The 27,707-nt window shown below is 38.4% G+C and overlaps 1 protein-coding gene across 1 annotated transcript in view; it reads left to right on the top strand.

The window, feature by feature from the left end:
• The first annotated feature begins 389 nt into the window (after nucleotides 1-389).
• Nucleotides 390-27,707, top strand: part of NFE2L3 (NFE2 like bZIP transcription factor 3) — a 36,720-nt gene continuing 9,402 nt past the window's right edge. The window contains exons 1-3 of the mRNA XM_072412503.1: nucleotides 390-1,126; nucleotides 20,562-20,735; nucleotides 25,883-25,963. Coding sequence (XP_072268604.1) covers nucleotides 617-1,126; nucleotides 20,562-20,735; nucleotides 25,883-25,963 — 765 coding nt within the window. The 5' untranslated portion in view covers nucleotides 390-616. The remainder of the gene's footprint in view (nucleotides 1,127-20,561; nucleotides 20,736-25,882; nucleotides 25,964-27,707) is intronic.

The following is a 27,707-nucleotide window of genomic DNA, read 5'->3' as shown; positions in this document are numbered from 1 at the left end:
CACTGTCTGTCATTTGCAACCCCTATTTAATGTACAGTCCTGCATAATATGTTGGTGCTATATAAATCCTGTTCATTAATAATAATAATAATAATAATAATAATAAAAATAATAATATTATTACAAGGGATTCCATGAAGACCTGAAAGTCATTTCAAGGGGTTCCCCATGGTAAACAGAGAGAAACATATAGACATATATAAAATGTATCCAGTGAAATATAAATATGAATGTGAGCTGGGCCTGAGATATAAAAGGCAGACACATGTGAGTGATAGTATGTAACGTGTAAAGGCTACGCATGCGCAGTGTTGTCCCGTGGAGGAGCAATGGGCGTGCACATGCGCAGGGATGCCGGGGGTGCCGTGTTTGCCGTCACCCCGGCACGCTCAGTATATTTGTGTGCTGATGTCTTTGTGTCTCACTGCAGAGGAGTGGAGCAGCCGGCGTGCTCTTTTGTCTGCTCCCCAGTCCTGGGTAAGCTCCACCGCCGGCTGCTCCCCAGTGCCAGTTTGGTGCCCCTGGTTATGCCCAGTGCCAGCAGCTAAGCCAGCGCAGGGCACTTCTTTCAGGGCAGCTGAGAAGTTTGCCGTCCCCTTGGCCCGGCAGGGATAAAATGAAGGATCTGAAGAAGTATTTGACAGAAGGTCTGCTGCAGTTCACAATCTTGCTGAGCCTGGTCGGGGTGAGGGTGGATCTGGAGTCCTACCTACCCCCTATCCGGGAGATCATCCTGGGGAGCAGCTCTGCCTATTCTCAGATCCCCTTCCACAGCCTGAGGGACACCTGGGAGGGCCTGCACCCGAAGAGCCCGGACCTGGACTCGTTCTTCACTGCCAGGAGGCTGCTGGACGAGGTGAGGGCGCTGGGGGACCCCCGGATCCCCAGGACGGAAGTCAGCGCCTGGTTGGTGCATGCGGTGTCTGGGGATGCTGAGACTGGATCGGTCAGCGCTCTGCTCAGTGCAGGAACCAATGAGGACAGCGGCAGCTCTGCTGATCCCCCCAGTGACAATGAAGGGCCCAGCCAGCCACCTGCAAGGAGCAGCAACCACCAACCAAGCCATGCCACCCCAACCCAGCCACACATTGCTACAGAGGCCAGCCCTGCAGAATATACCAAAGAGGTAACACTGAGGGGACACCAGTCAATGCAATTGTGTGTTTTATGTACTAGCACAACCTGCATGTCACTTGATTTCAGGCTCTTGTACATCAGAACAAGGGGCAATGCCTGGGGCCAATCAGGAGCATGCAACAGGGTGACCCCCATAGGTACTTTGCTGCTTCTCAATGCTGGGATCAGGGAGGTGACCCAAATATGTTTACAGGTCACCAGGATGGCTGCTCAGTCTAGGGAGGTATGGGAAATTGCAGGACTAGGAATACAAATATATATATATATATATATCCATATTCAGTAATTATTTGAAAGGGGAAGAGGGACCATGTGCACTGGCCAATAACTACATATACCCAATGATCAGATCCTTGTTCTCTTTGCATGTTATTATCATTATTATTCAGTATTTATACAGCACCATCATATTACGCAGCGCTGTACAAAGTCCATAGTGGTGACACTAACTGTCCCTCAAAGGGGCTCACAATCTAATGTCCCTACCTCGGTCATTGTCATTAATGTAGTCTAATTTTGGAGGGGGAAGCCAATTAACCTCACTGCATGTTTTTGTTGACTCCTACTGGGTTGGTAAATGTGATGTGCCATTCTCATAAAGTGGGGATCTAGTGGGGACTACAGATCCCATAAAAAGGGGTGTAATGAAATGTGACGTACCCCACCCAGGCCTCAGCCTGTGTTCACATGTGGCCAACATGGGCCCGGGCATCAAGCACTGGCTGTGATGGTACAGATATTTGCCCATGTGCACAAGTCCCTACTAGCTATCAGTTCTCACAATAGAGAAAGCACATGTCTGGGGCTGGTTTACATGCAGCAGGCTTTGATTACAGTAATGAGCCAGTGAAAGGCTTTTTCTCACCTTTTGATACTAATGATCAATTAAGGTGTGTATGTATATGCATGGCACTTTGTTGGTGTCCTATTCAGATATACACCCACTGACCTCAATAGAAATCTCAGTGGGTTAGTGTGTGCTCTGATGTACTGATATAACATGTGCCTGTTGTATGGTGCACCACGCCCAGCCCATTTTTCTTGTGCCTTAATATAATATATGTTAGGAATACAAAGCAGCCACAGCCCTACTAATCAAACTGGTCTGTTGGAGATACTCCTACCCATATGTAAATAATCCAAACAAAACAGAAAAGAATTACTGAACTGTCTCCTCCAATTATCGCAGTCTTTGTTATTTGGCTGTTGGAAGGGGTGGTGTGGTAATGGCATGTCTCCCACATTGCCTCCGAGCATTTTCTGTCAATTTTCTTATAGATCTGCTGTAAAACCTTATTTGAACTTGAATGTACAGCTTTTCAGGTGTTGCAACACACGTGAAACTTTATAATAACCTTATGAAATCTTTGTGCAATAAAAGAGGAGATTAAGATTTCAAAGGTTTGAAAAGTTAACAAATAAACTCCTTGTCTTCTGTTGTTGAAGAATAATGGAGAGGAGCAGGTGTATAGAACATCTGTCTGCTTCAAGTAGTCCAAAGCCTCTAAGCTCCTGGATTAGTATAATAGATTTGGCCTATGGTACCTTAATTTAGTGTTTTTATAGAAGTACAAATAGTGGAGTTTTATCTTGGTAAGTCTTTATAAATGTATTTATTGAAATGATGAGATCTGAAGGAGTTACTATTGTTTAAGGCCTGACTTTATCTGACACCTCGTTTGCACACTTAGCCTACATCAAGCAGTAGTGGAAGACAGGTAAGGTGAGTATCAGGGACCTGGCACCTTTGCTTTAAACAAAGTGAGAGAATATTGAATAATCAGAAAATCTTAAAGCAGAACTAAACTTTCTAAATGAAAAAAAGTGAACAAGCAGAAGAGACAGGAGAAGTCCCTTCTGAAAAAATAAGCTAACCTGTCTAATCATACTCACCTGTCCTCGCTCAGGTACGAATGCTGCCATCTTCACCCTTCAGGTGTTGAATCTTCAGCCACCTTACTGGCCAGGTGGGAATGACAAAATTCCTGCACATGCATGCAGGTATTCATTCATCCCTGTTATCCCTGGGAGAAGGGGGGAGGGCAGGATACCTGACATATCCCAGGCAGGTAAGTATGTTTGATTACAGAGGGGACATCACCTGTTTCTTCTGCAATAATACTCCATCCTACTTGTAAGTTGTAACTGTAGGTCCACTTTAGGTACTTTTATTTTCTTACAGAAGCTGAAAACTCAATTATAATTATTAATAATTATTATTAATATAGCACCGACATATTACTCCATAGTCATAGCCCTAACTGTCCCCTAAAGAGGCTCACAATCTAATGTTCCTTAATCTAATGTTTTTTGGTATAGCCAGCTTATCACAGTAAGTGTTAAAAGACTGAATGTGTTATAGGTCTGTACACACAATAGGTTTTTGATCATTCTGGCCAATGAATACCTTAATAAAACAATTGTGTAGAATAAACTTTTTCCAGCTTTTAAAAACTTTTTATTACCCCTGCTAATAGTTACTTTTGTTACCCTGTGGTAAAAAATGCTTTTTTATGCTATTGGTCAGTGAAGTATCCCCCTAATTGGATGGCCAGTAGGCAAGGCTCCTCTTACACCGATGGCCTGTAAGCAAAGGTCCCTATTACTCTGGTTGTCAAATAGAAGAGTTCTCATCACCTTTGTTGTCAATGGAAAGAAAGCTTAAAATATCACTATTGTCAGTAGTAACTTTTTTGAAAGGCAGAAAAAGTTAACTGCTCATGGACCTCACCAGGAGTTGTTAGGGGTTCCTTGAGCAGTAGGCAGTTTGTCAATCTCTGGTCAGTTTACCAATGATTCACCAAAGATTTTTTTGCTAATGTATAAGGGTGGCAGCCTTCCCAATGGCCAGCAATGTAAGAGGTACTTCCCACTGACCCTAAGATTCTGTGAAGTGTGGATATAGTTATTATAGCTGAGGTTCCCTGAAGACTGGACATTTGTTCAAGGGTTCCCCCATGATAAAAAAAGGTCTAGAAACATTGTTCTAGAGGAACCCTATCTTTCCATGAGACCCTGTTTTAGAAGGTTTGAGACCCAAGAACAAAAATGGAATATATTGCAGCTGACTAATCCTTAGATACAGGATGTCACCTAGCCTGAAGGGAAATCTCGCCCTCTGGGAAGATCAGTAATAGTGAGGTTTCAGGTCTTTGCCACTTCCAAACATGTCCTGAGTCTCCAAGGACGGATTTCTCTAACTTCCTGTCTCAGTAACAGGGTGATCAGAAGTAACAGAAGATCCCCCTAGTTTTTGACACAGAAAGATATAAAGAATTATCACCTAATTTTATCCAGACTGTAAACAGTTGACTTATTCCTACATTCCTATTCAACTAGTCTGTTTCCTGATAATATTGCCTGCAGATCTAAGGCTTTTCTTTTTTAGAATCACATATAAGACGGTATTTCCTTTATTCTTGTAAATGGCCAAGTTTCCTAGGTTACCATGGTTCTGGCAAGAAGGAGCAAGAATCATTTAAATCTACGTAGTTGATTTCTTTTATATAATCTAAATGATATCCCCATTCTCACCTATTGTTTTAAAAACACATTAACATTAATAGCCTTGTTTGGTGACCATGTAAGAAGAACAATTGAAAGACTGGGGCAATGTTGTCACTATAACAAGAAGTTTTTATGGCAGGATTACTAGATAATGTTTTCATGAAAACTGCAGGTTTAAAATACAGAAAATGACTATCTGTAGACAATAAATCCTGTATACGACTCAAGTGATTGGGTTGACATATACTTTAACAATTCTCATGTCTTCATTGTTAGTCATTGTGCATTCTGATTGCTTTTGCAGGTTCCAAGATTAGATTGTCTGACTCCTGAATCAGTCATTGATTTTGGCAGACTTTTTAATACACAGGAAACTTGAAATTGGATTAAATATTAGAGAATTAGAGCCTACCAGTTCTAAAATTAGTAGCTTATGCCATTGTATTCTATATTCATGGCTGTGCAACACTAAAACAAGAAATCACGAGGTAGAGAGCAAACATACTTGTATTTTGGTATATATACCTTAACTATTTGAATAAGTCATTTGATATTTTATATTTATTCTTAAGGAAACTGCTAAAGGTACTCCATAAAGTTATGGTCAGATTGGTGGCTAGGCAGCCCAGCAGAGAATGGCAGTGGTCAGTAGTTCAGTACCACTCACTGCTGCCCACTATCAAATCTGCAAATGCTGGTTATAAAAGAACCAGTGCTGCGGTGTGAGCGGCTGCCAAGGTGCCAGATGCCAGGAGTCATGCATGATCACTTGATCACAGTACAGGTCCAGTCCTGCCCCAATGATGTGTGCAGGCTTTTGTAGTGGAAGTACCGGGGTGATGTGGTAACACATGGTGTCTTGTATGCAAATTAAACTACTTTTAAATAACTGGAACTCAAACATTCCATGGAAAGTGGTTGCTGAATACCAAGCAGCCTGACACCCATGAGTTTAAGCAACCTTTAAAATAAAATTTCCACATAGGTTATTGCAAAATAAATCACTGAAATCAGAAAACCATTTCTTTTAAAGCTTTATTTTATTTGTTATGTTTGATTGTGGGAATTTGGATTCCATCTTCATACATTTGTTTAAAAGCACTAATTTCTGTGTTTATTGCTGCAGATTTCATCTGCATCTCCACAAAGTGGGTAAAGTTCAATGAAAGCTGCCCAGGCCTAAAATCTGTAAGAAAGGAGGCTTTGTGGAACACTGGGCGCAACATTCTGTTAAATAATCAATTTTCATCCTCTTAGTATTAAGACTTTTTTCCTGGTAAACCTCTAGAAGTTTTTAGCATTCTCCAAAGGCTCAGATCCCCAGGGAAGTGCAGTATAAAAAATGATCTAATGCTTCAGTCAAGGGAATTTCCACTGAAGAATTTGTTATATGTACTTTCACTTTTACTTTTTGGTGCTGTGATAAGCATGGTACATGGTAGTACTATTTAATTATTAAATTGTAAGACAGGTCACATTGTTGTGAAGGCACCAGAAATAACCAAGAAGCCTCCACTAACATAAAGGGAAGAAAAGTATTGCAAATAATAGTATAACTTTCATTGCAAAATAAAAGAAACAATTCCTTACCTAAATTAATTCTGTTCATGTTTTGAGACTGTAACACAAAGAAAACACTTAGTACTTACCTATCCTGCACCAACAAACTGTTGAAGAGCTAATCTATCTGAAGAATTTTCAGCATTTGGAATAATTCAGTTGTTTAGTCCCCTTCAGTGCTCTGTGGTTCCTTTTGTTCCCTTCCTTTAAACATAAATGTGTAAAACTGTAGCAGTGCTATGGTAACACAGTCATTCTCTTTGGCAACAAATAGTCTGCAACCATGATGGATGTTTGCACAAATATTGTACTGTGTATGCTCTGGCATTGATTTTGTGTATTGCACCTGTCTGTGTGTTTTATGTCTGTTGTGTATTGGCTGAGTGTGTGTGCTGTGACTGTGTGCATCTTGTATGCTCTTTGTGTGTGTATTTTGTTTGTGCAGTGCTTCTGCTTGCTCAGACTGTTCACTGTTTATGTGTTCAATCTATGTGCTCTAGGTGTGCAATCACACTTGAGTCCTTGGACCTGATTTATTAAAGCTATTAAAGTCTGGAGAGGATACACTTTCGTCAGTTCACCCGGGTGATCCAGTTAACCTTAAATACATCTAGTCCAGGATTCAAAACATTTGCTAGCAAACAACTTTAAAGAAGTCTATTCCAGGTTTGCTGGATTACCCAGCTTTACTCATAAAAGTGTATCCTCTCCAGCCTTGGAGAGCTTTAATAAATTAGGCCCCATGTGATGGCCATGAAGAGAGAGAGAAGCAGCCACATAGGAGGAATAAAGAGATGAATCATTTTCAGTGGAGAAGTGAAACAGACTTTCTGTAAGAAGCTGACAGGAAACAGAAAGTGATTCTATCTTTTTATATTACACATCAAGTGTGCATCATTTTCAGATCATAATCAGAAGCTGGTCAGTATTAGGAAGGATAAGTGACATTGTAAAATCATGTATAGTATTATAATTTTACTATTGTGTTACATATACAATTTGTGAACCCTTTTTTATATTTTGACCTTAATCCAATTGAATTGTGTAAAAAAACCTAAAGTGATTCACATAAAGAACCCTACCAACATTCAAGAACATAGGCTCTTCTGTATGAAGGAATTGGATAAAATTAACAATAACATGCATTACTGATCAACAGTTTCTGCAAATGTTTAGTTGCAGATATTGCTGCACAAGGGGGTCACACCAAATACTGGGAGCACGGATCACTTACTTTTTTACATATATATTATTGGATCTTTTTTTTAAATAAATACATGACCAAATATAATAATTTTTATTTTTGTTTGTTTAACTAGGTTTTCTTCATCTACTTTTACAACTTGTTTATATTTAGACCATATTCATATAAAAATTTAGAAAATGGTATTAGGTTCACAAACTTTCAAGCACCATTGTGTAGAACAGTCATGAGAGAACAGCACCTATCATACTTCACATTTATTCTTTCGAAAAAGACATTTCTTTATGATTTGCATCTATACTTATTTATATGATCTGTGCCGTTTCTTTCAGTTAATTTGAATTGCAAAATAGTTTAAAAAAAAACCTGGCCCACCAGAAAAGAAAAGCAGTTCTTCTATAGAGGGAACATTTTTCTTTTTTGCACTGTACAGCAGGTGTGTAGGCTGGTGCAGGTGTAAACTTCTGTCTTATAGCTTGCTTTTGCATTGTAAGGTCATTTATTTTCTATTTTACATATATATTATGTGTTACTTGTTTACCAACAAAGCAAAGACCAGGAGAGATCACAGGGATATTCTGTTGTGGCTTTTAGTGCATTAACAATACAATATCATAAAGTATTAAACATGGAGAGAAAGGAAAATATATTATGCACAAGTATTTCCTTATCCATCTCAGAAATAATATTAATAATAATGGAAGAGGAGAATGGAATGTCTGTAGAACTTGATGATAATAAACCAGAAGGTCAAACATCTCTTCTTGGCAGTAAATCGTGATACTGTGTTTTGCAGTTAAAAAGTTGTTGCCTACTTTAGTTTTTTTCTGTAAAATACTATGCCTGGTATTGTAAAATGATATCCACCCCCACCCTCTTCTTAACACACACTTGTCCAGCTCAGACAAAAGACCTCTAGGGAGGGTAAAGGGATTGGTTTGGGAAAAGAACACCTGTTGTAGATGCCACGACGCATGGCCATTCCATGACTCCAAGGCTGCATATTAGTTCCATGGCAATGACTTCTCTCAATGTATAGCTTCAGCATTGATTCTAATAAAATATATGAGAACCCAACCGCTACTATCTCATATAAGCTTTATTGTAATAATGTGATTCAAAAATCATTAAAATGTTTGCATAGTTGCAGCTTTCATTAAAATAAATTCTTGCTTCTTGTTTTATGTACTTTCTTTTTATACCGCGACAACATTGTTCCTGTCTTCTGATTGTGCACCTGTGTTGTCACCATGTCACTGAGCTTTCAGTTATCAATAGGTCGTAGTTTCAATATGCATTATACAGGCATAGGCCACTGTCATCCTCATTAGAAAACCAGGAATGTGATAGTCTGATTCCTCCATAATTTCACACTCTGTTCTTCTCTACCTAAGAGATTGAGATGTTTCTTCCAAAGTTTACACATTACAGCAACACTTGTAGTATTCCATGTAATATTCAAAATGACTATATAGGTAGAATAGAATTCCCCTATAGGTGTGTAGGCCCACAAACTCAAGTATGAAATTCTAGAAGATATTAAAACTGTAAAGTTATGTTGCATTCTAGCACTGATCAACTAAAATATCAATCTTGGATGGGCTGAACCTAGTTAGTTGAAAACCCACAGTTTTGATATGTTCTGTATCAATCCTCAGCGCTATATTAGAAGGTGGCTTAGTGATTAGCACTTTAGCAGCACTGGGGTCCCAGGTTTAAAACTCAGGATACTGTTGGCATGGATTTTGTATTTCCTTTTGTGGTAGGTTGATCAGCTCCTTCCTCCCAAAATTACGTTTAGATCATGTAACAGACATTAGACAATGACGATAGTAGGGACCTCCTCTTATAATCATTTAGTGACTATGGACAATTTAAAGCACTAAGTATTAAGTTGGCGCTATAAAAATATGTAATAATAATAATAAAAAGCTGGATAGACCTGGGCACTGGTGATACTCATTTAGAATAGCTGCACACAGAGTATAAATACTGTCATATTGTAACATTACATTGTAACTTCAGTTAATTGATACATGTTCGAGTGATCTTTTCCTATTGACCTATTTCCCTGAATTGCTATGCATGTAAGTTACTTTACAGAAATAGTGGAAATCATGTACAATCAATAACTCCAAGAATACCTTTCAGCTAGCAGCTACACACTTGATCTGGGCTCTGTATAATCAATGGGATGCTACTGTGAATGTGTCTGATATCTGCCATTTCTCAATAGATTCTTCTTGTTTCTAGTTATGGAGATGGTAACTCACAGCAGTCGGTTTCCTGGAAGGAAATCAAGTCATGTTTTGTTTCTTTATAGGAAAATGTAAATACAAAATTCGTTACATCTTTTTGTAGAACAATACTGAAACAAAAAATCATATATTACATACTTTGGATTGTCCATTTAGAATATATTCTCACACATGAACTAACTGACCTGTGCAGTGATTTAGTTACAGAGATCATTTTCAGCAGCAATTTCCTTCATCAATAAAACTCAGCTGTATAATTATGTTCCTTATATCTAATAAGTTGATGTTCTATGTTCTGTAAAGGAAACTTTAGAACAGTTACTCATCAATCTCTAATGTCACTGAGATGGAACTGACAGTGTGTGGAGAGATCAAAATGTAACTTCTTATTAAAATAAGCACGAAAACGCAATAAACAAAGGAAAAAGTAAATCTAAAGGATATATTGGTATTTCTATAAACATTCCACAATGTAAAATAGAGCTAGCATCATTTATGAGTAATATAAATGCGGGTGTATATTACCTTTTTCTGTGATCACAACACTTTTTTTTACCATGCCTTTAACTACTGTTCTCTCCAGAAGGATGGCACCAACTAATTTTGTGTGTTATTCATACTTAGTATCTACTTCCTTGTCCATAAGACACAGACCAGCCCTTTGCAATTGTTTTTTACCTTGTGACTTGCTAAACAAAGCAGTGAACATGGCAAGCCCCAAATATCCACTGTTAGTGTATGTTCCTGGTGCAAGTGTTTAAAGCCAATCGCCTTGATGATATCCCCTTCCAGCCCGATTACACCCATTCATCCCTTTTTTTCATAGCAAGCATTCTTTTCCCACCAAAGTCTTCTGTGCAGAGCCATTGCTGTTTCTGAGCTCAGGGGATTGGTGCTTCATAAATGTAGATATGCGCCGGTGCTCTAACCAACATCACCAATGGGATACAACCAATGGAAAGTGTTGAGCCAATAACACAGTCATGTAGACACACAAAGAAGGACCCAATCCAAAGAAACAAAAAAGGGAAAGCTTGCAAGCCCAGATTTGGGTAAGGGTTCTATATGCCATCAATTAGAGGAGGACATGGGAGAAGGGTAGTGGAAGGGAAGAACAGATATTACCTTTAAATTGCAGTTTATTGCTTTATAAACATGTACTGCAGTATAGCAGTCTGTGTAATGTGGGGAGAAAAGTTGTCATAAAAAAGTCAGAGGTACCTGCATGTACTTTAAAGTTCTTTATTGTCCAGTATTGAAGTCTATATACATATTGAATTTGCCCTGATTTTGTTTGATAACCCCATGCAATGTCATGACAATGCCAACATATTGTATTACTGATGGGAGAGACACCACTGTGTAATGCCTGCTCCAGCACACCCCAAAAATTCTCAATGGGGTTCATTTCTGGACCCAGTAGTGGACAATCAATGTGTGAAAACGAACCAGCTTCAATATGCTCAGGGAAAAAAAATCATTTGATGGAAAAATTTGGACATTTGGTATAGCCAAGTAAAGATCTGGCCTCATAACGTGGCTGAACCTAAACTTGACCAATCAGGCATCATAAAGCCAGATTATAACGCTACCCTCATGGGTTTGGGGACTTCTTTAAGATATAGTTTGCTTTTTATGATTATCCATTTCTGACTGAGCATGGCTAATGCTTTGTCCGGTCAGTTATATCAGTAAGCAGGATGTCTTTTGTGTAAAGGGAAATATCACCCTTCCATTTTTTCAATAACAGGATACTCCACATTTTGGTATTAACCTGGGTGGGAGATTGTTGTCAAAACATGTTTCAAGTATTTCACTTTTACAAAGTGAGTGATGGTAACAAAAATATCTTTTATGTGGGAGAAAAACCTTGGATGAATGCTAGCACTTAACTCACCAGCTGACACCATCTATTTTTCAAGGTCTATGGCATCAAGGCCCAGCTCCATCCATCGACCATTCCCATGGCAAGGAAGAATAAGGCTAAGTGGGTGACTAAATCTCCTTAGTCTTTGCAGAACAGTGCACACCAATGTGACTCTATTGGAATACCGAAATAACATAGAGATTGTATTATCAATGTGGCCTTGAGCTACCCTCACTGCTAGATTCCTATTAATTTTATAATACAAAGCAGAATCAATAAGACGCTATCTCCAAGCTATATAAGAACTGAAATGGAAAGTAGTATCTGTGGTGGGAAAATGATCTACACATAAAACTACATAGTACAAATATTGTTACAAAGTATCTATTGGTAAATCTTGCAAACAAGGTTTCAGTTTCAGGGGTTACATTCTGTATATTTGAAACACGTCATGGGACCCGGCTTTCAAAATGAAGGTTAATCCTGGTGATTCCATCCAGGTATAGAGCGAATAAAGCTGAGACTGGGAAAGAAAAATGTTTTAGCCACCATCTGAACCCAACTGAACTATTATATTAGAATTGTTATTTTGCTTGATTATAGTAAAAGTTATATTAACCTATAAAATAGTGACAGGTTTAGAAGATTTTCTGACCTACAAACGCAGGTTAGGAGCCTGATAGGTATGGCTTATGACATATATATGAAAGCAGAGGGAATAACCAACCATGATGGATGGTTTAGGGTAAATCTGCTGTGTGGGGAATGGAATAACAGAAGAATATGAGTAACTCATGTGACAAACGTTATTGTTTTATGTTCATGAAGCTGACACTTGCCATAAAACTGGGACAAACACTTCCCTTTTTAGAAAGTACATGTCTTCTCATAGGACTTTTCTTTTCAGTGATGTATGGGATCCTTATGTTCTGCCAGCTTTATCCACGTCGGCTATAAATAATGAAGGTCACCCACATTACAGGGATACATCCAATATGTTCCCTCTGCATTATTTTCAGAATGTTTGCTGATATAAGGTGCTGGTAATGTTAGTGATGGGGGCTTTATGCTTATTCAATGGCAGGTGCAGTGTTGCCTTTTACATATTGCCTGTTCATTTTTTGTTTTTGCATATAAAGGCTAACAGTGTCCAATACCTATACCTTATCCCAGTTTTTCTCAAATAGGGTCCCTCCAAAGGTTGCTGGGGGTTTATTGAACAATGGGCAGTTTGTGCCTCTCAGGTCAGTTAAGGTAACACCAATGACTTTTTGGCTATGTGTAAGGGTGACATTATTTCCAATGGCAATCTAAGAAGCATTTTTCCCACTGACCACCACACTAATATACTGTGAGCTGTGTGTATAGTACTTATAGCCGGAGTTACCTGGTACCTGAAAGTTATGCTTTATCCACTCCACATCTGTACAGCAGTATATGGCTTGTTGCAATAGAAACCTATATAAAATCAATATTATTTCTGTGACTATTATTTCCCTCTTCCCAGTAACACACGCCTTAGTATGTGGCAAATTACATCACAGCACTGGAAAACACGATACTCCATTAGGAGCGCATCCGCTGTTCTCATTGTATGGGCCAACAAACAGCTCTGTACCATCTCCAGTGATGTCTCTGGGTGACCTACAGTACTTGTCAGCCTAATTACCAGTGAATTATCTCATTATGGCTGTATATTATCCAGTCAAATCAATATTTATCATGTAGATCAGGTTCTGGGTTAATATAATAAATGGTTACAGCTAAAACAGGTCACTCCGGATGGGAATTAGGTTAGTTGTTTTTTTTAAACCAGTAATTACATACATCTTCTTATACATTGTCCTTGCTTGTAGAATGCTCTGCATTTACTAAACAGTCATTGCACTCCGCTTGTCAATCACCCTACTGCAATGTCTTAAACAATTGGATAAAGTACATATGTCAGTAAATCCTCACCCCCAACCAGACTGAAGAGTATTAGAATCTCAGGCGTTAAATGCTGCCCGTATAACCCTTGGGGAGATTTACTGTCACTTCATGTTCTGTGTGACACCTGTTAATTGGGCAAAAAAGTTTTTATGCCCTTTGGGAGTTTACCCATACCTTCTTGTGTTCTCACCCTTCCAAGGGCCAAATTGGAGGTTAAGAAAAAAAATCTCCCAAGGGATACAGACAGCAATAAAAATCATGACAGATGTTCTTAGCATTCCCAATGTGCATTGAATGATTAATATATATATAGAATTAGCCAGACAGCCCAGTCTGATGTAAATGCATTTGTTTGCAGCAGAAGAATGTAAAGCTGAAGAAACAACAAATACCAGTGAATGCAGTTATATATTAATAGCACATTTTAAAATACTGCTACCGGTAATTTAGGTGTCTGATTTTTCTGCACAAAATCATGTTGAACCATTAGGAGACAATTCAGGATGCAAGGTGAGCAGAAGGATGACCCTCCTCGTCCAGTAGACAAGCTGAAGATGTGTTTTTACACAATATCATTGATCACTGGGAATCTGGATCACATAACTGAAAGCTGATAAGTTCACTTTAAATATAACAAGGTACAAGTAAGTTGGGCTATGATTCTTGCCAATCCTATTATATCTGTGCAAGTGCCCCAGACAGGGTCTGTCAGTATCTCCGGTGCTAGAAGGGCAAAGGGTGAGGAAAGCATGCAGACTGTTGGGATTCTGTGGAGAGGAATTTCATGATGATTATGGTGTTTATAAAACAATGAAGAAAAAAATTGTTATGTGGATTATAAGGACTTGTTTATTTACAGTGGCATTTTTTATGAATTTGCACATAGGGTGTGGTGATGATGAATAAGGATATAAATGCACCTCATTGTCCCACCAATTGCTCCAACGGGAACCTGCACTCTCCTTCTCTGCAGGATGCTCTGGAATGAAGGTCGGCTTTGGGGGTCCTACCGTACAGTGCAGAAGTGTTGGTCCTGCATTGTATGGAATGGATTCAGAACTATGACTGTCTTGGCAGCGAATTTACCAAACTTTGGCAAACTGGAAGAGAAGGAGGCCTTTGGGAGCAAGACAGAAGATACGTTTATGTCCCTATTTTTTATCCACTAGGTTCAAACAAGCTTTTTTTAAGATTTGCTATTTCTCATTGCATTTATTGGTTCCTCCTGTTGTTTCCTTTATTACTAGAGAGTGCAGTATTTCAGTAATTACAGTGATTTTTTAATGCAGCTTTGACATTTACTATTATTATTGTGCTTTCATAAATTATTATAATTTATGTAGAGATTAGAAATTATAGAAAGCTTTTAGTTGCTTAGTTATATTACTCTATTATAAATTTTGAGGTAAGATTTCAACCACAAAGACATTGTATAGACTTGTGTAGCACTACAATACCAGATACAGAGCCTGAATATGTAATTAGCAGATAGGGCTGCCTTTCCCCCTTCCCCCAATAGAGTTTGTTGTTTTAACACACAATCCTAAACTGCTTTCTTCAGCTGCCATCCATCTCTGCCAGCTTTCCACATCCAATCATTATGACTGGAGCACCACAATACCTCATGGACCAGATAGCCATTATTCGGTCGTCTATTGGAGCAGAATAAGCTACAGCTTCCCTAAAGACTAATTAGGAGAGGGGAGTCCTGGGGATTGCTACAGTTAGGATTACTCGAGGTTTATTGGCTTGCAGTAAATGTAGCGTATGGACGTTCTCTGCAATGTAAGAGCATACTTCACTTTATACCCCCACATATGATTCTTTTATTATAAGATCATCTTCTGTTACTCCTAAATTGTAGTCATGGCAGAAATCATCAGAATCGTTGACTGACCAAACTTTTCTACATGTCTTACTGCTATATATATATATATATATATATATATATATATATATATTATATTTGCTGGCCTTCCAGTAGAATTACATTTATCGTGTGTGTATAGTGATGATCAGATCAGGAGACTTTCAGATTAGTGATCTTTGTGAATATATCAGTTGTGTACAAGTAAAATGTACTTAATATAGAAGTATGCTGCTACAGTGCCTTTGGATTTTATTCTAGTTTACTCCCAGCCTTTGCTATATAGTTTACAGGAGGTTTACTATAATCCAGCCTGGCCATGATTGTATTTATTATGCACAGATAGGCGTGAATTATTGGCTTTTACATATACCTCCCTGATGTTGCCAAGGATATTATTATTTTTTTTTCCAGTCCCACGCTTTTGAGTTTAAAACCGGTTTTTAACTTTCTACTACATGATTATAATGAGCAATTGAATTGGGAACAAGGTGTTCCTGTATTGGTATCTGCCTCTGGGATAATTTTGTAGTACTTCTACAATATGGTATATGTGCCATATGTATATTTTATTAAGCATTGTTATATTTTTCTGTGCTAAGGTCAGCAACATGGTATTACAATTAGTGTAACCACTAAAATAGTATATTTTGTCTGTGAAGATATAGTAATATACCGTTTATACTTGAGTATAAACCAGGACCCCCCCCCCCCCCCCAACACACACACACACACACACACACACACACAAAATGCTGTTAGAAAACATATATTGGTGTATACACTTGGCTCACCAGTAGATGGCGGTATGTCCTCATGTAAAATGTGCAACAAACTCTTGCCATTAAAAGCAAGAGACATGAGTTATGTTACTTTACCTAAAAATAAAGCGCCAGTTACTGGTGACCAATAAAAATGTAAAAAAGATCATTTAAGAGCAACTCACTCACCATAACCATATTACCAACTCAAAAGTGCAAAATACTTTACCTGTAAAAAGGAGGGGGTAAACAGAGCCCATGTGATTTTGAAAAAAAGTATGCACCATGGATGTATTCACAATAATTTTATTGACATATATTGATTACTGCTTTGAATGTTAGCAGTGGTGGCCACATTTTGTGCCGTAGGTTTATATTTGAGTCAAATCATTTTCCTGTATTTTCTGGCAAAATAAATACCCGGGGTTTTATTCAAATACATATGATAGCTTACATAAAGAATATACTTGTGTGTGTGTGCATACACAAGCTGTCTATGGAGATTGAAATGAATGAAATTTTCTCTTGTTGTGTAAAATTTTTACTTGATCTTCCTATGTTTTTTTTGGAATCATAATACCAGTGCTGTGCATCTTTTCTGAAGATTCTTCTGACCCCAACACTCTCTGGTGGCAGGTCACAGGATTAGCACTATGGTACTGCTCACATGGGAGGTTCAATGTTTAGCAGTGTCCGTTACCGGATTAGCTAGGTCTGCATGGGATATCCTAAATCTAATCCCTACCCCAGGGAGACCATATGTCCAGTGCATCGGAAATATTTATGACCTTCCTCTGGCCAAAACTCAACAATGATGTGAGTTTTTGTTTTCAGGAAAACAGGCAAAAATAGATTAGATAATAATTTTAGATTATGAAGATGTTGTGGTACCAAGGCATCAAGTTCTGCTTTAAATCAGCTAAGTTTCAGCTGTAAGGTAATGAAATTCTGGTAGAGCTTGGTATGTCATCTCCTAAAGTCCTGAATGTAGTAAAACCTGTAATACCAAAATCTTTCATAGGCCAGTTTAATTCCAACCTATACCTAAAAAAAAAATGAGTTTTGGCATTTTAAAATTACTTCCACATGCTATAACTGTATATTCATTGTAAAAAAAATGGCAATTTACACTCAGCTAATCAGGCTGTACAATTTCTGTACATTTATTTTACATTTTTTAGAAACTGGCAAAAAAAGATAAAAATGATAAAACTTAAAAATAACAAAACCCACTTATGTTGTAATATTAAGCTTCAGTTTAGAGATTTTCCTTGGAGTACCTTTGTCTGCTGCTAGATGTCCTCAGTCCAGTGCAGCATCATTCACCTAACTTTCTCTAAGCCCAGGTCATCACAGAGCTTCCCCAGCCTGGTACTGGAGGTTTGCTAAAAGAACAAACAGCACAGTGAATAACTCATTCCTCTCATTCTTGGTCACTTTGCTTTCTCCTGGTATCAGAAATGTTTGTTGTCAGAACTGATTGACTACCTGTGCTGCTGATTCCTCCTCTCACACTCCAGTTTTCTGTACAGGGGATTGCAGGAGGTTGATATATTAATGTAATAATGATCACAGAGTAATTTTTATTTGTGTCTTTTTTATCTGCCTAGAGTTCAGTTTTAAAGCCCAGCTAAACTCAAAAGCTAGGATGTAATATATTGCATGTCACGGGCATTAGATGTGGCAGAAACAAGTGCAGATAAAAACACAGTGGTAGTGGCTTGGAGTGCCTGGATACTTTAGGAAAATACAATGGGCAGGGCTGACACCACTCAGCTCACAAAATTCTGTTTATTGTTACCCCACAATAGGAAATACACCAAGTGGCTGAAGTACAGGTATTTTTCTGACCTGCAGGCACACTTGCATGTGTTGCATAGATGCACTATTTTTTTTCCTTTTTCATCCTCTAAACAACTTTCCGTATATAAGTAAATCTCTTCTCCTGTTATGTGATACATCCCCCACCTCCTAGATTGTAAGCTGTTCGGGGCAGGGTCATCTCCTCCTGTGTCACTGTCTGTATCTGTCTGTCTTTTGCAACCCCTAATAAATGTACAGCGCTGCATAATATGTTGGCGCTATATAAATACTGTTTATTAATAACAATAATTTAGGACAGCTCTAAGGATCTTTGGGTGTCTCATTCTGTAGGCCAGCATTTTACTTATAGAGCCCCATTATCTTTAAAGTCACATTTTGGACAGCAGATATCCTACAGCCATCTTTAGTCCTTTCTATGTCCTGGCTCCTTGTAATCTCTTTTTAGGACTAAGGTAACTTGACCCTTTTATTGTGTGTATCTCTTTCCTTCTTTCTTTGTTCCAAAATCCCAATTTTTTGTAGGATCTTTTCAGCTCTGATAAGAGGAGAAGCTGGGCTTTCTGGTTAATGATAGAAGGACAGCTGTCCCCCTAACACAGCAGCAGCTGCCATTCAGGACAATAGGCTTACAATGCAATTTAACATCTGCTGAGCGTTAATCCTGGGGGCTTGTGTCAAGCAGAATGTTACCTTTTATAAATGGATGAAATTACCTGAGATACTGAGGGAAAACCTCACCGTGATCCTAAAGCTAGCAATGCACCATTTTACAAGTGAGACAGACATCCTCCTTAATTTTTGTATAGCAGGAGATTTCTTTTATTGGCTAACTAAATATATTTAAAGAAGCAAACTTTAAAGAATGCTAACATTTCATTCTTTAGGCAAAAAGATTATAATCAAATTAAAAGTCATAAAAATTGCAAGTGCAATATTCATGGCATGGGAGTGGCAGTGAGCAGAAATATGGGATAATGTATAAATCATATAGATCTGATTTGTGTTTTGTACAGATTAGAAGAAGCACTTTCATAACATACACTCATACACAGTACAGTGAATAGCACAGAAGGGGTATAAATTAGGCAGAGATTTTGGGTGAGGTGCAAACCTATTAAACCATGGGGCCAGGTTATTGAAAGGATCCATACAGCAGAGGTGTGAAGTCCCATACATTTGTCCTCTGTAAGGTGGTGATTTGTGTGCTGTACTGGGTAAACCAGTTGGTGAGGGTTCTAATTTTTACATAACAGAACTGGGTCTTAGAATGAATAATTCTTTTTTGTGTGTATATATCTAGGCCATAGTGCAGTGTGTCACATTTTTCTATCAGCTGATATATCACAATATTTAGTCTACCGTACTATTGCTAAGCCAGGGGAACCAAAAAAAAAAACACAGAGGCTTACAGTTATCCTAAAAAGTTTGACTTTAGGCCTGTACACAACTGCCAGATACTGCATCTGCAACACTTAATTAAACAACAAAAAATCAAAATATAATTAGCTATATCTATAGTAAAATACAATTCTTACGTTATTGCATGTTAGCATTGCTGGTCTCCAGCAGCCTTTTTATGGTATTATGTGCAGCAAGTCTTCTCCTCCTCCTGTGTCTTTGTCTGTATGGGTCTGTCATTTGCAACCCCTATTTATTGTACAGCGCTGAGTAATCTGTTGGCACTATATAAATACTGTGTATTAACAATATAAAATAATAATATTAACATGCTTTCACATGCTTTTTTCTGCTGCACATCCTTTTTCAGGGTGGGACGCCTGATGGTGACAACAGTGGATCTAACCTGTGTAATGTACGTTGAAACAGCTATTTGTAGTGTCAGAGATCTATAGAAAAGAGTGACAATGCAGGAGCATAAATGGGAGACAGGTCAACATGTGAATTGTTCAGGATCTTCATGGCAAGATCACCCGTTTTTGTTTTATTAAAACTGCATATTTAAGAAAAATGAAAGTTACTTTTGAAATGATATTAACATGGCAGTGTTAGGGTATGTAAGAGTTTAGGGGATCACATATGTTTTAGGCAGAAGTAAAGTATGTATGCTGTTGTTGCTATGTTATGAAACCCCTAAAACTATGGCAACTATGGCATTTTTTATTTGGTCATACAGCACCTGTATGCCAATAATTCTGATCGGTTTATTAGTTCAGTTTTGTTTGCAGATTGGCAGCAAACTTGTTAAAGGTTTTAATGAAGAGATATGTAGATTTCTGCCATAAGCCTAACATAGAAGGTAGTATTGCAAGCCTCATCAGAAAATGACTGATATTTGATTGTGCCGGGTATGATTCTCTAATGGCAGGTAAAGTTTTCAAAATGCTAGAAATGTTGTGTATCAGCCTTCTTCATTTGAGGGGATTGAAGGAACATACCATCTCTCTGTGGATGTACTAAACTAGATTGTGTGTCCAATCCCAGGGACTGAAATGGAATGTTTGATGCACTTTGTTCAGCTCCGCAGACTGTCATAGTTTATAACAAATGAAACGCACTAATTATTTTGTGTGATTAGCAAAGCCAAAACAGGGAATTTGTCCTGCACTCTGCACACGCCTTTCTTCAATGTTACATAGAGATATACTCTTGTGTATTAGAGTTAACACATGCATTGCATTTTCAGAAGCAAGAAGAAAAGCTGGGATACGCTGCTGATTCCTATGGTTACAACTACCTTCAGAGCGAGAATGGAAAGAGAGCACAGGAGGAGGACATAACGCAGCAAAACAACCAGAATGGCACAATAGGGGCCGCCAGAAATACAGATTCAAGTGCCAACAGCAACCTAAGATCAGAGGTAAGCCTAGGTATATGTGAAGGCATCATGATCTCCTCAAGCTGGGAAGAATGAGGATCAGCTTTCTGATCTGCTTAAAGAATATTATTGACCACCTATTTGACATTTATGCAATATTGCAATATAAATGATGCACAAAATTCAGTAATCAAGAACAACTAATCAGATCATGCAGCAAAAGAAATTCTGCTTGATTTGTCTAGGTTGTTACAATTAACACATGGTTCTTTACCTTGATGAATAAATAAATCCTACAGCTAAGAGATTAGTTTTATCTTTGCATATCAGTGGCTTTTTGCTTTATTTCTGTGACTTGTGTATTTCTTTTTTCTATGTGTGAGGTTCCCAGACTACCATCAAAGAAGGTTGAGGTGGCCAGCTGCCCTAGTTGGTAGGGCAAAATTTGAGAATCATTTTGACTAGAGTGAACCGTTACGTTGTAGGTAACAATGAACTCTAATATATGTAGAATGGAATTTTTTAAGTCGTGCAGGCATTTTCCAACTTTTTCTAAAAATGTCAGTGACTTAAAGAGGAACTAAACTGAAAACTGGCAAACAAAAAAAAAAATACACTTACCTTCAACCCCACAGGGCAGTCCGATCCATCCGGGTCTTGCATCAGGTCTCGCGTCGTCCCAAAATCTGCCATTTTCTCCTCTTCTTTCTCCTCTTCTTGATCCTACATTACCCAACCCTGGCGCAGGTGACAAAGGATGAAAAAAAAAAATTGCCGATCTCACTGCGCATGCCCGAATTGCTCAGGCATGCACTGAAGGGGCACCCAAGAGCCTCCCGGGATGCCTGACGTCACCTAGGCAGTCGGGAATTAGGGGTCGGTGCTGCACCTTTTCATTTTTTAAAAAAAGGTGTTGCACTTGAAAAAAAAAAAATAATTTTTACTTTACCTAAAAAGGTTGTTAACCCTTTTATGTAAAGTGAAATTTCTGAGTTTAGGTATTCTTTAGGCAATAATTCTCTTTATATGTTATATACACAAAGTCAGTAGTTTCTTCTTTCCTCCAATTTGTGTTGCATCCAAAGTCCACATTGGTGTGAATTGCTAAAAAAGTGATGGATAGGTCTGTCACTCCTTAGGCTACGCACACACACTAGATTTTTGTCGTTGGAAATTTTCGTTGTCGTTGGAGCTTTTACGATAGTTTCCAACAACAAACAACTGAAATCTGAATGAACCAGAAGAGCTGCTCTGTTCAATGGAAAGTGGAGGTGAGGGGGCGAGCAAGTTGCACCCTGCATCGCTCTCCTCCCTTCACTTCCATTGCAATTGTTTGTCCTCTGCCGTTCTGACGACTTTAGGTGGCCTCTGTGTATATGTCAGATTCTCGTCCGAAACGAGCCCTGCGGCTCGTATTGGCTGAGAATCATCTGAGGTATCTACACAGCCCTATTCTCATGCAAGGAGCTTATCTAAACAGTGACAAGTATGTACAGCCTTAGGAAGCGTCACGTACTATTTTGTGGTTTGCAATATACATTCTTAAATTTTACATCTATTTCATCTTCACTCCTATTTTAGGCTAGTTCTTGTATAAAATTACACTTACTCCAAATTCATGGAATGCCAAATGATAAATTTCCTACACTTCTATGGGTATCGTAAGATGAAATGAAAATGGTTTCTGCAGCTGTTTTCATTTTTAAGCTGGAATAGAGATGTCTGCATTCTTGTGTTCATCTAAAAGCCTTGTAAGAAATCTTGTACTTCAGTGAGCTGTGAAATGAAGGCATTTTTACATAGCAGAGCAAACAAGCACAGAGCTTCCAACTTGTCTGACATTTAATGAATCCAACACACATTCACTGAGAAGTTTAGTGATATCTAGTTTATGCATATTTCATTATTTACAGGAATGTTCCACTCAATTAAAAAAACAGCTTGATGTCCATTGATTGGCCCCACCACCTTGTTTTGTTTGTGCTATAGAGCATGCATGGAGCAGCCTTTCTTAACTGTATTAACATGGAGGAACCCGTGAAATAATTTTAGGTCTTCAGGGAACCCCTGCTATATTTACTCTATCCACAGCTCATAGTATATTGGTGTAATGTTCAGTAGGAAGAATGTCTCCCACATTACTGGCCATTGAGAACAATGTCACCATTATAGATAGCTAAAAAGATCAATGTTGTCCATTAAAATCACTTAAGAGGCACACATTTCTCATTGCTTAAGGAACCCCCTAGCAACCTCTGGAGGAAGACCTGGGTTCCACGGAACCATGGTTTGGGAAATGCTGGTATAGACTATAAAGATGTAATGAGGTCTTTACATTGTAGGGTTAGTAAAAAGATGGATGGCCAGTCATGTACTAAGTTGGCTGGGAACAACTCCTGTGCAAGGCTATTTCAAGTTTTCAGCTTGTATTGTAAGGCTTAGTTTTCTTAAGGCTAAGTACACACGTGCAATAATTATCGTTGAAAACAAACGACTAACGACCGATCATCCAATAATTGTTAACAAAAAAAGTGCACAACGACTGGCCAACGAAAACGATGAACAAGGAATGTCGCTGGAAAAGAACGTCTGTCCCGGCGGATCCAATTGGGCGACGATCGTTCGCTATCTATTGTGTGTACAGTCGTTCAGTGATTGTTCTGTGATACACTTTCTCCTGTACATGTCACTTCCTGCATTGTTCAAACGATTGTCTCTAGTGTGTACATTATTGGTGAATTATATTTGAACGATCGTATCGTTTCAGCATGTACAGATTCTTGTCCGATATCGGCCATGCGCCTATTATCGGACGAGAACCATTGGACGTGTGTACGCAGCCTTAGTTGTACCCACTACCAATCTGGAGGGGGGGGCAAGCACAATGACACAATGCTTTGCTCTCCTCTAGGAAAGTACAGCACTTATTCCTCATCACTCATTAATCTGCTAGGGCAGATTGAGTTTTTAACATTAATCAATAATAGTAATATCGGACAATCACTTGCCATGCATACTTAGCCTATAACCAGTCCAAAGCAGTTTTTCTGCTTATGTGTACCTGGCCGAAAAAATCCACTTCATCTTTAAAGTGTAAACTCATTTTCTTTTTATATTCATGTGAATGAATGTATAATTTCCCTTTCAGTTATGGCATTATTGTATTCCTAAATTTGATTTATATACTTTCATTGAGAACTGTGGGTTGAGTCTTGCACAGTATTGATACCAAAAATCTATTTTTAAAAGTTAAATGTAAAATGTAAAATTCTAATACTGGCTACTGTACAGTAAGAGGCTGATTTCCTAAAGGAATATAGGCTGTCCACTTAGCAAGGAATAATTTGCTAGGCTTAGTGAATGTAGTGAAAATTAACATTGTAAAGAATACTCAATCATATACAAGGAAATCTAAAAAGAAAACAGGATTGTTGCTAGCCTAGATGGTTGAAGTCAGCGGAGCTGAACCTTATTTACTGATCTAAGTGAAAGTTAAAAGTTCACTTTGCTAACTGATCAGCCAATATTCCTTTAGTAAACCAGCCCCTAAGATTTGTTGTTCATTGTTTATCTGATGAATATAGAAAGCATTAGGTAAGTAGATTGTCACAATGCATTTTTGATTCTGTCTGCGCAGCACAGATGACATGTGAAAACAGAATTGCTGTAATCACCTCTGGCAGGGTTTGTCCTTACCCCATCACTGTCATTTTTACTGATCAACTTGTAGAAAAAAAATATATAGCCACATAAAATTAGAATAGGAAAATTATGGACTTAATTCTGAATTGTTCCATGTAATATAAATATAAAAATACAACATTGTAATGGTATAGCAATACGGCTTTGGTGATAGCTTTCTTTTAAATTTGAAGCCCAAAATTTAACTATATCTTTCCTTGCAATATAATAGAATGTTCAAGCTGAATCCATACAAAAACTTTTATTACCAATTTATGTATATATGTATACCCAGATATTTACCATGTATATATGATAGTGACAATGGACCACTCACTGCTGGTTTGCTGGATCACCCAGGTTCCCCTGTGATAGTCTATCTTTTCCAGTCTTGTAGAGCTTTAATAAGTCAAACCAAATGCTGGGGTAAATAGTGTATTCACTAACTGCAGGCTGCCTGCAGAAAACTAAAGGAGGGGGCAGAAAAAAGACCAGTCACCCAGCAGAAGGCGAGAGCAGCAGTACATACACGAAGGTGCTGCATTGAGGCAAAGCTTCACACTTAATTATTGAAAAGATCTGATAAAAAGAACACTCAAAGCACACAATAAATGAAAACATGTTCATGTAGTATTTAGATCAGTGTTTCTCAACCTTTGTAACATGGGGGAAGCCTTGAAAAAACTTTCAGTTCCACAGGGAACTCTTGCTATAATTACTATATTCACAACTTAACAGTACATTAGCATGGTGGTCAGTAGGAAGAATGCCTCCTATGTTACTTGCCATGTCACTCTTAAAATGTCACTCTTACAGATAAATAAAAAGATCATTGATGTCATTTAAACTGACCTGAGAGCAGGGGTGTAGTGGGCGGGCAAGCCCCCACTTTTTTCGGGAGTGGGCACAGGTGTCCACTCTTTTTTTGCAAAGAATTCTTTGGTGGTCCACGGCTCTGGCCAGTCGGCCCCCCAGCAGGGTCAGGAGAAGGTCCCCACTGGGGGGCGCACTGGCCAGAGCCGCGGACCATGTCTCCAATATTGAATTGCAGGCTCAGTTAGGTGGGCGGTTTGTGCTCAGACCTGCGATAGGAGAGTGGGCAGGTTCCGGTATCATGACGTCACTCTGGGGCAGATGTCTTCCCCTTTTAGTGACACAGGTAGGGGTGTAGTGGGGTGGGCACGTACAACTTTTTTACGACTACACCCCTGCCCAAGAGTCACAAATTGCTCATTGCTCAAGTAACCCCTAACAACCCCTGGAAGAACCCTGGTTAGGAAACACTGATTTAGACAATATTTGAAGTATATAGCTCTTTTCTTGCATTAGAATACATTTTCTTCAGAAGCAGAACTCCAATAGAACAGAATTTGTATTGTTTTTCAGCATGTGTGAGCTTCATCTATTCAACCTAATTTGTTGTTTGTTTTTTATTTCAAAAAGCAAGTTTTGTCTTATTGTATAGTAACTGTAAATGTTGTATTAATGAATGACTTTATTGTTTTCAGATTGAAGGGAACACAACAGAGCCTTCTCTTTTCTTTGAAGAATTTATTCAGCTGCTAGCACAAACAGAAAATGCACTAGAGGTAAATCCCTTGAACCCTGCAAAAACATTTTATAGATGTGACTCCTGAATTATTGACCAGCATTGATCAGAGCAGAGGTTATTATGATGCAATGCTGTTATGTTTCTGCCTGCCCGGGAAGTCACAAACGTTTTATTGCCCTTATGTATGTATATGTTATATTTAGATTGACTGATTACCTTGAAAAGGGCTTTTCAAGGTCAAACGTGTCTAAAAGGCAATAAAATGAAAGCAGGGTGTTTACATAAATAATTGTGATAAGGTTGCAATTTAAGAATTTAAATTGTTACAGTAAAAGAAATATTCAGGTATTTGCTACTGATTTCCTGTTCTCTTATAATAATAAAGTATGTGTCCGCCCAAAATGTTATGTAGGTTTTTATTAGAGCAAAGCAGGTTTACAGCCCCTGATGGGTTACTATTATCCATGACTCCAAACTCTTTTTCTGTCCTGCTGACAATGTTTTACCAGACAGGTAAGGAAAATTCCCCAACAGCAACAAAGGCAGAAAAAGAAAAGTAGAGAAAGGCTAAAACCTGGCCTAGCAGGTTTTCCATTCGATAAAACTTTTTTTTTTTTTTTTTTAAGAAAAGGGTAAATCTCTCTAATATAAGCCCTTAAAGCTGAACTATCCAAAAAAAGAAAAAGTCCACACAGTCCTGTGCTGTCCTATCTTCGCTCTTCATTCCAGCGTGGGCTGGATGCTTGAGGCCTCCATCTTCTTCCGAGTTCTTCTTCCTATATCACTCAATACATTTTCCAGAAGGTGCATCACCCGATCTCACATTGCACAGGCGCGAGATTGGGTCATGCACTTTCTGAAAAATTTTTAAAAAATGGAGATCTCACTGCGCATGCATGGCACTTTTTTTACTATAGCAGCACTTTTTTTACTATAGAGGAAAGACCCTTTTGTGCATGCCAATTATTGGGCATGCACAGAAAGAATAGCCCACAGCCTCCTGGGATACATTCGCCAATGCTCTGGGCTTCCCATTTAGTCTTAACCGCTACAGCGAAAGAGGGGTCCCAACTGAAAAAAAAAAGTTAAAAAAAAACATTTTTCCCCTTATACTGTACCATCTAGCCATTTTATATGAAATAAAAATGTAATGACAGCTGGTCATATACATAACGCATCTGTTCCTGCTATCTTCTCTGTGTGGTCCTGGTAGGAACTGCACAGCCTTTTCTTTGGAAATAGTCATTGACTGGTCTTCTGTGCACTTACAATGCAGACACAGTTCCTATGCTGAGCCATGCCTAATGTAACCCGGAATGTGGGTCAGCAAGGACAGATCCCTAACAAAGATTCTCTGGTTTAAATACTACCTGGAACAAACATACTTGTCCTGGACCAAACGCAAGTGAAGGGTTCTACATCACACTTCTAAAAATTGAACCAGTGAGACAGAATTACCTTCTTGTAAAATGGTACCAAAAACTAGGGCATGTATGTACGCTTAGTAATTTGCTAGACAAAGCAGATTTTTTATTCTAGAAATGCTATTGCATGCTGGGTAAATTATTTTGATTCCTTTTCTACATTCAGGTCTATGTTTATATTTATACTTTGTGAACCACATCATTCTTTTCATCCAGTGCAGTAATTAAAACCTACTTAGTTCTGCATTTCAATTGACTGCTTGGCTTCTCTACAACAGTCCTGTAGATAATGATATTTTGTGTACCAACTATATTACCAAGATTTATAAATTGCTGAATGTATACAATGTACCTTTT

This window comes from Pyxicephalus adspersus, chromosome 5 (genome assembly GCF_032062135.1).
Source record: "Pyxicephalus adspersus chromosome 5, UCB_Pads_2.0, whole genome shotgun sequence".
In the NCBI taxonomy this organism is placed as follows: domain Eukaryota; kingdom Metazoa; phylum Chordata; class Amphibia; order Anura; family Pyxicephalidae; genus Pyxicephalus; species Pyxicephalus adspersus.
The sequence above is the reverse complement of the archived record's forward strand: the minus strand, read 5'-3'. Positions and strand labels throughout refer to the sequence as shown.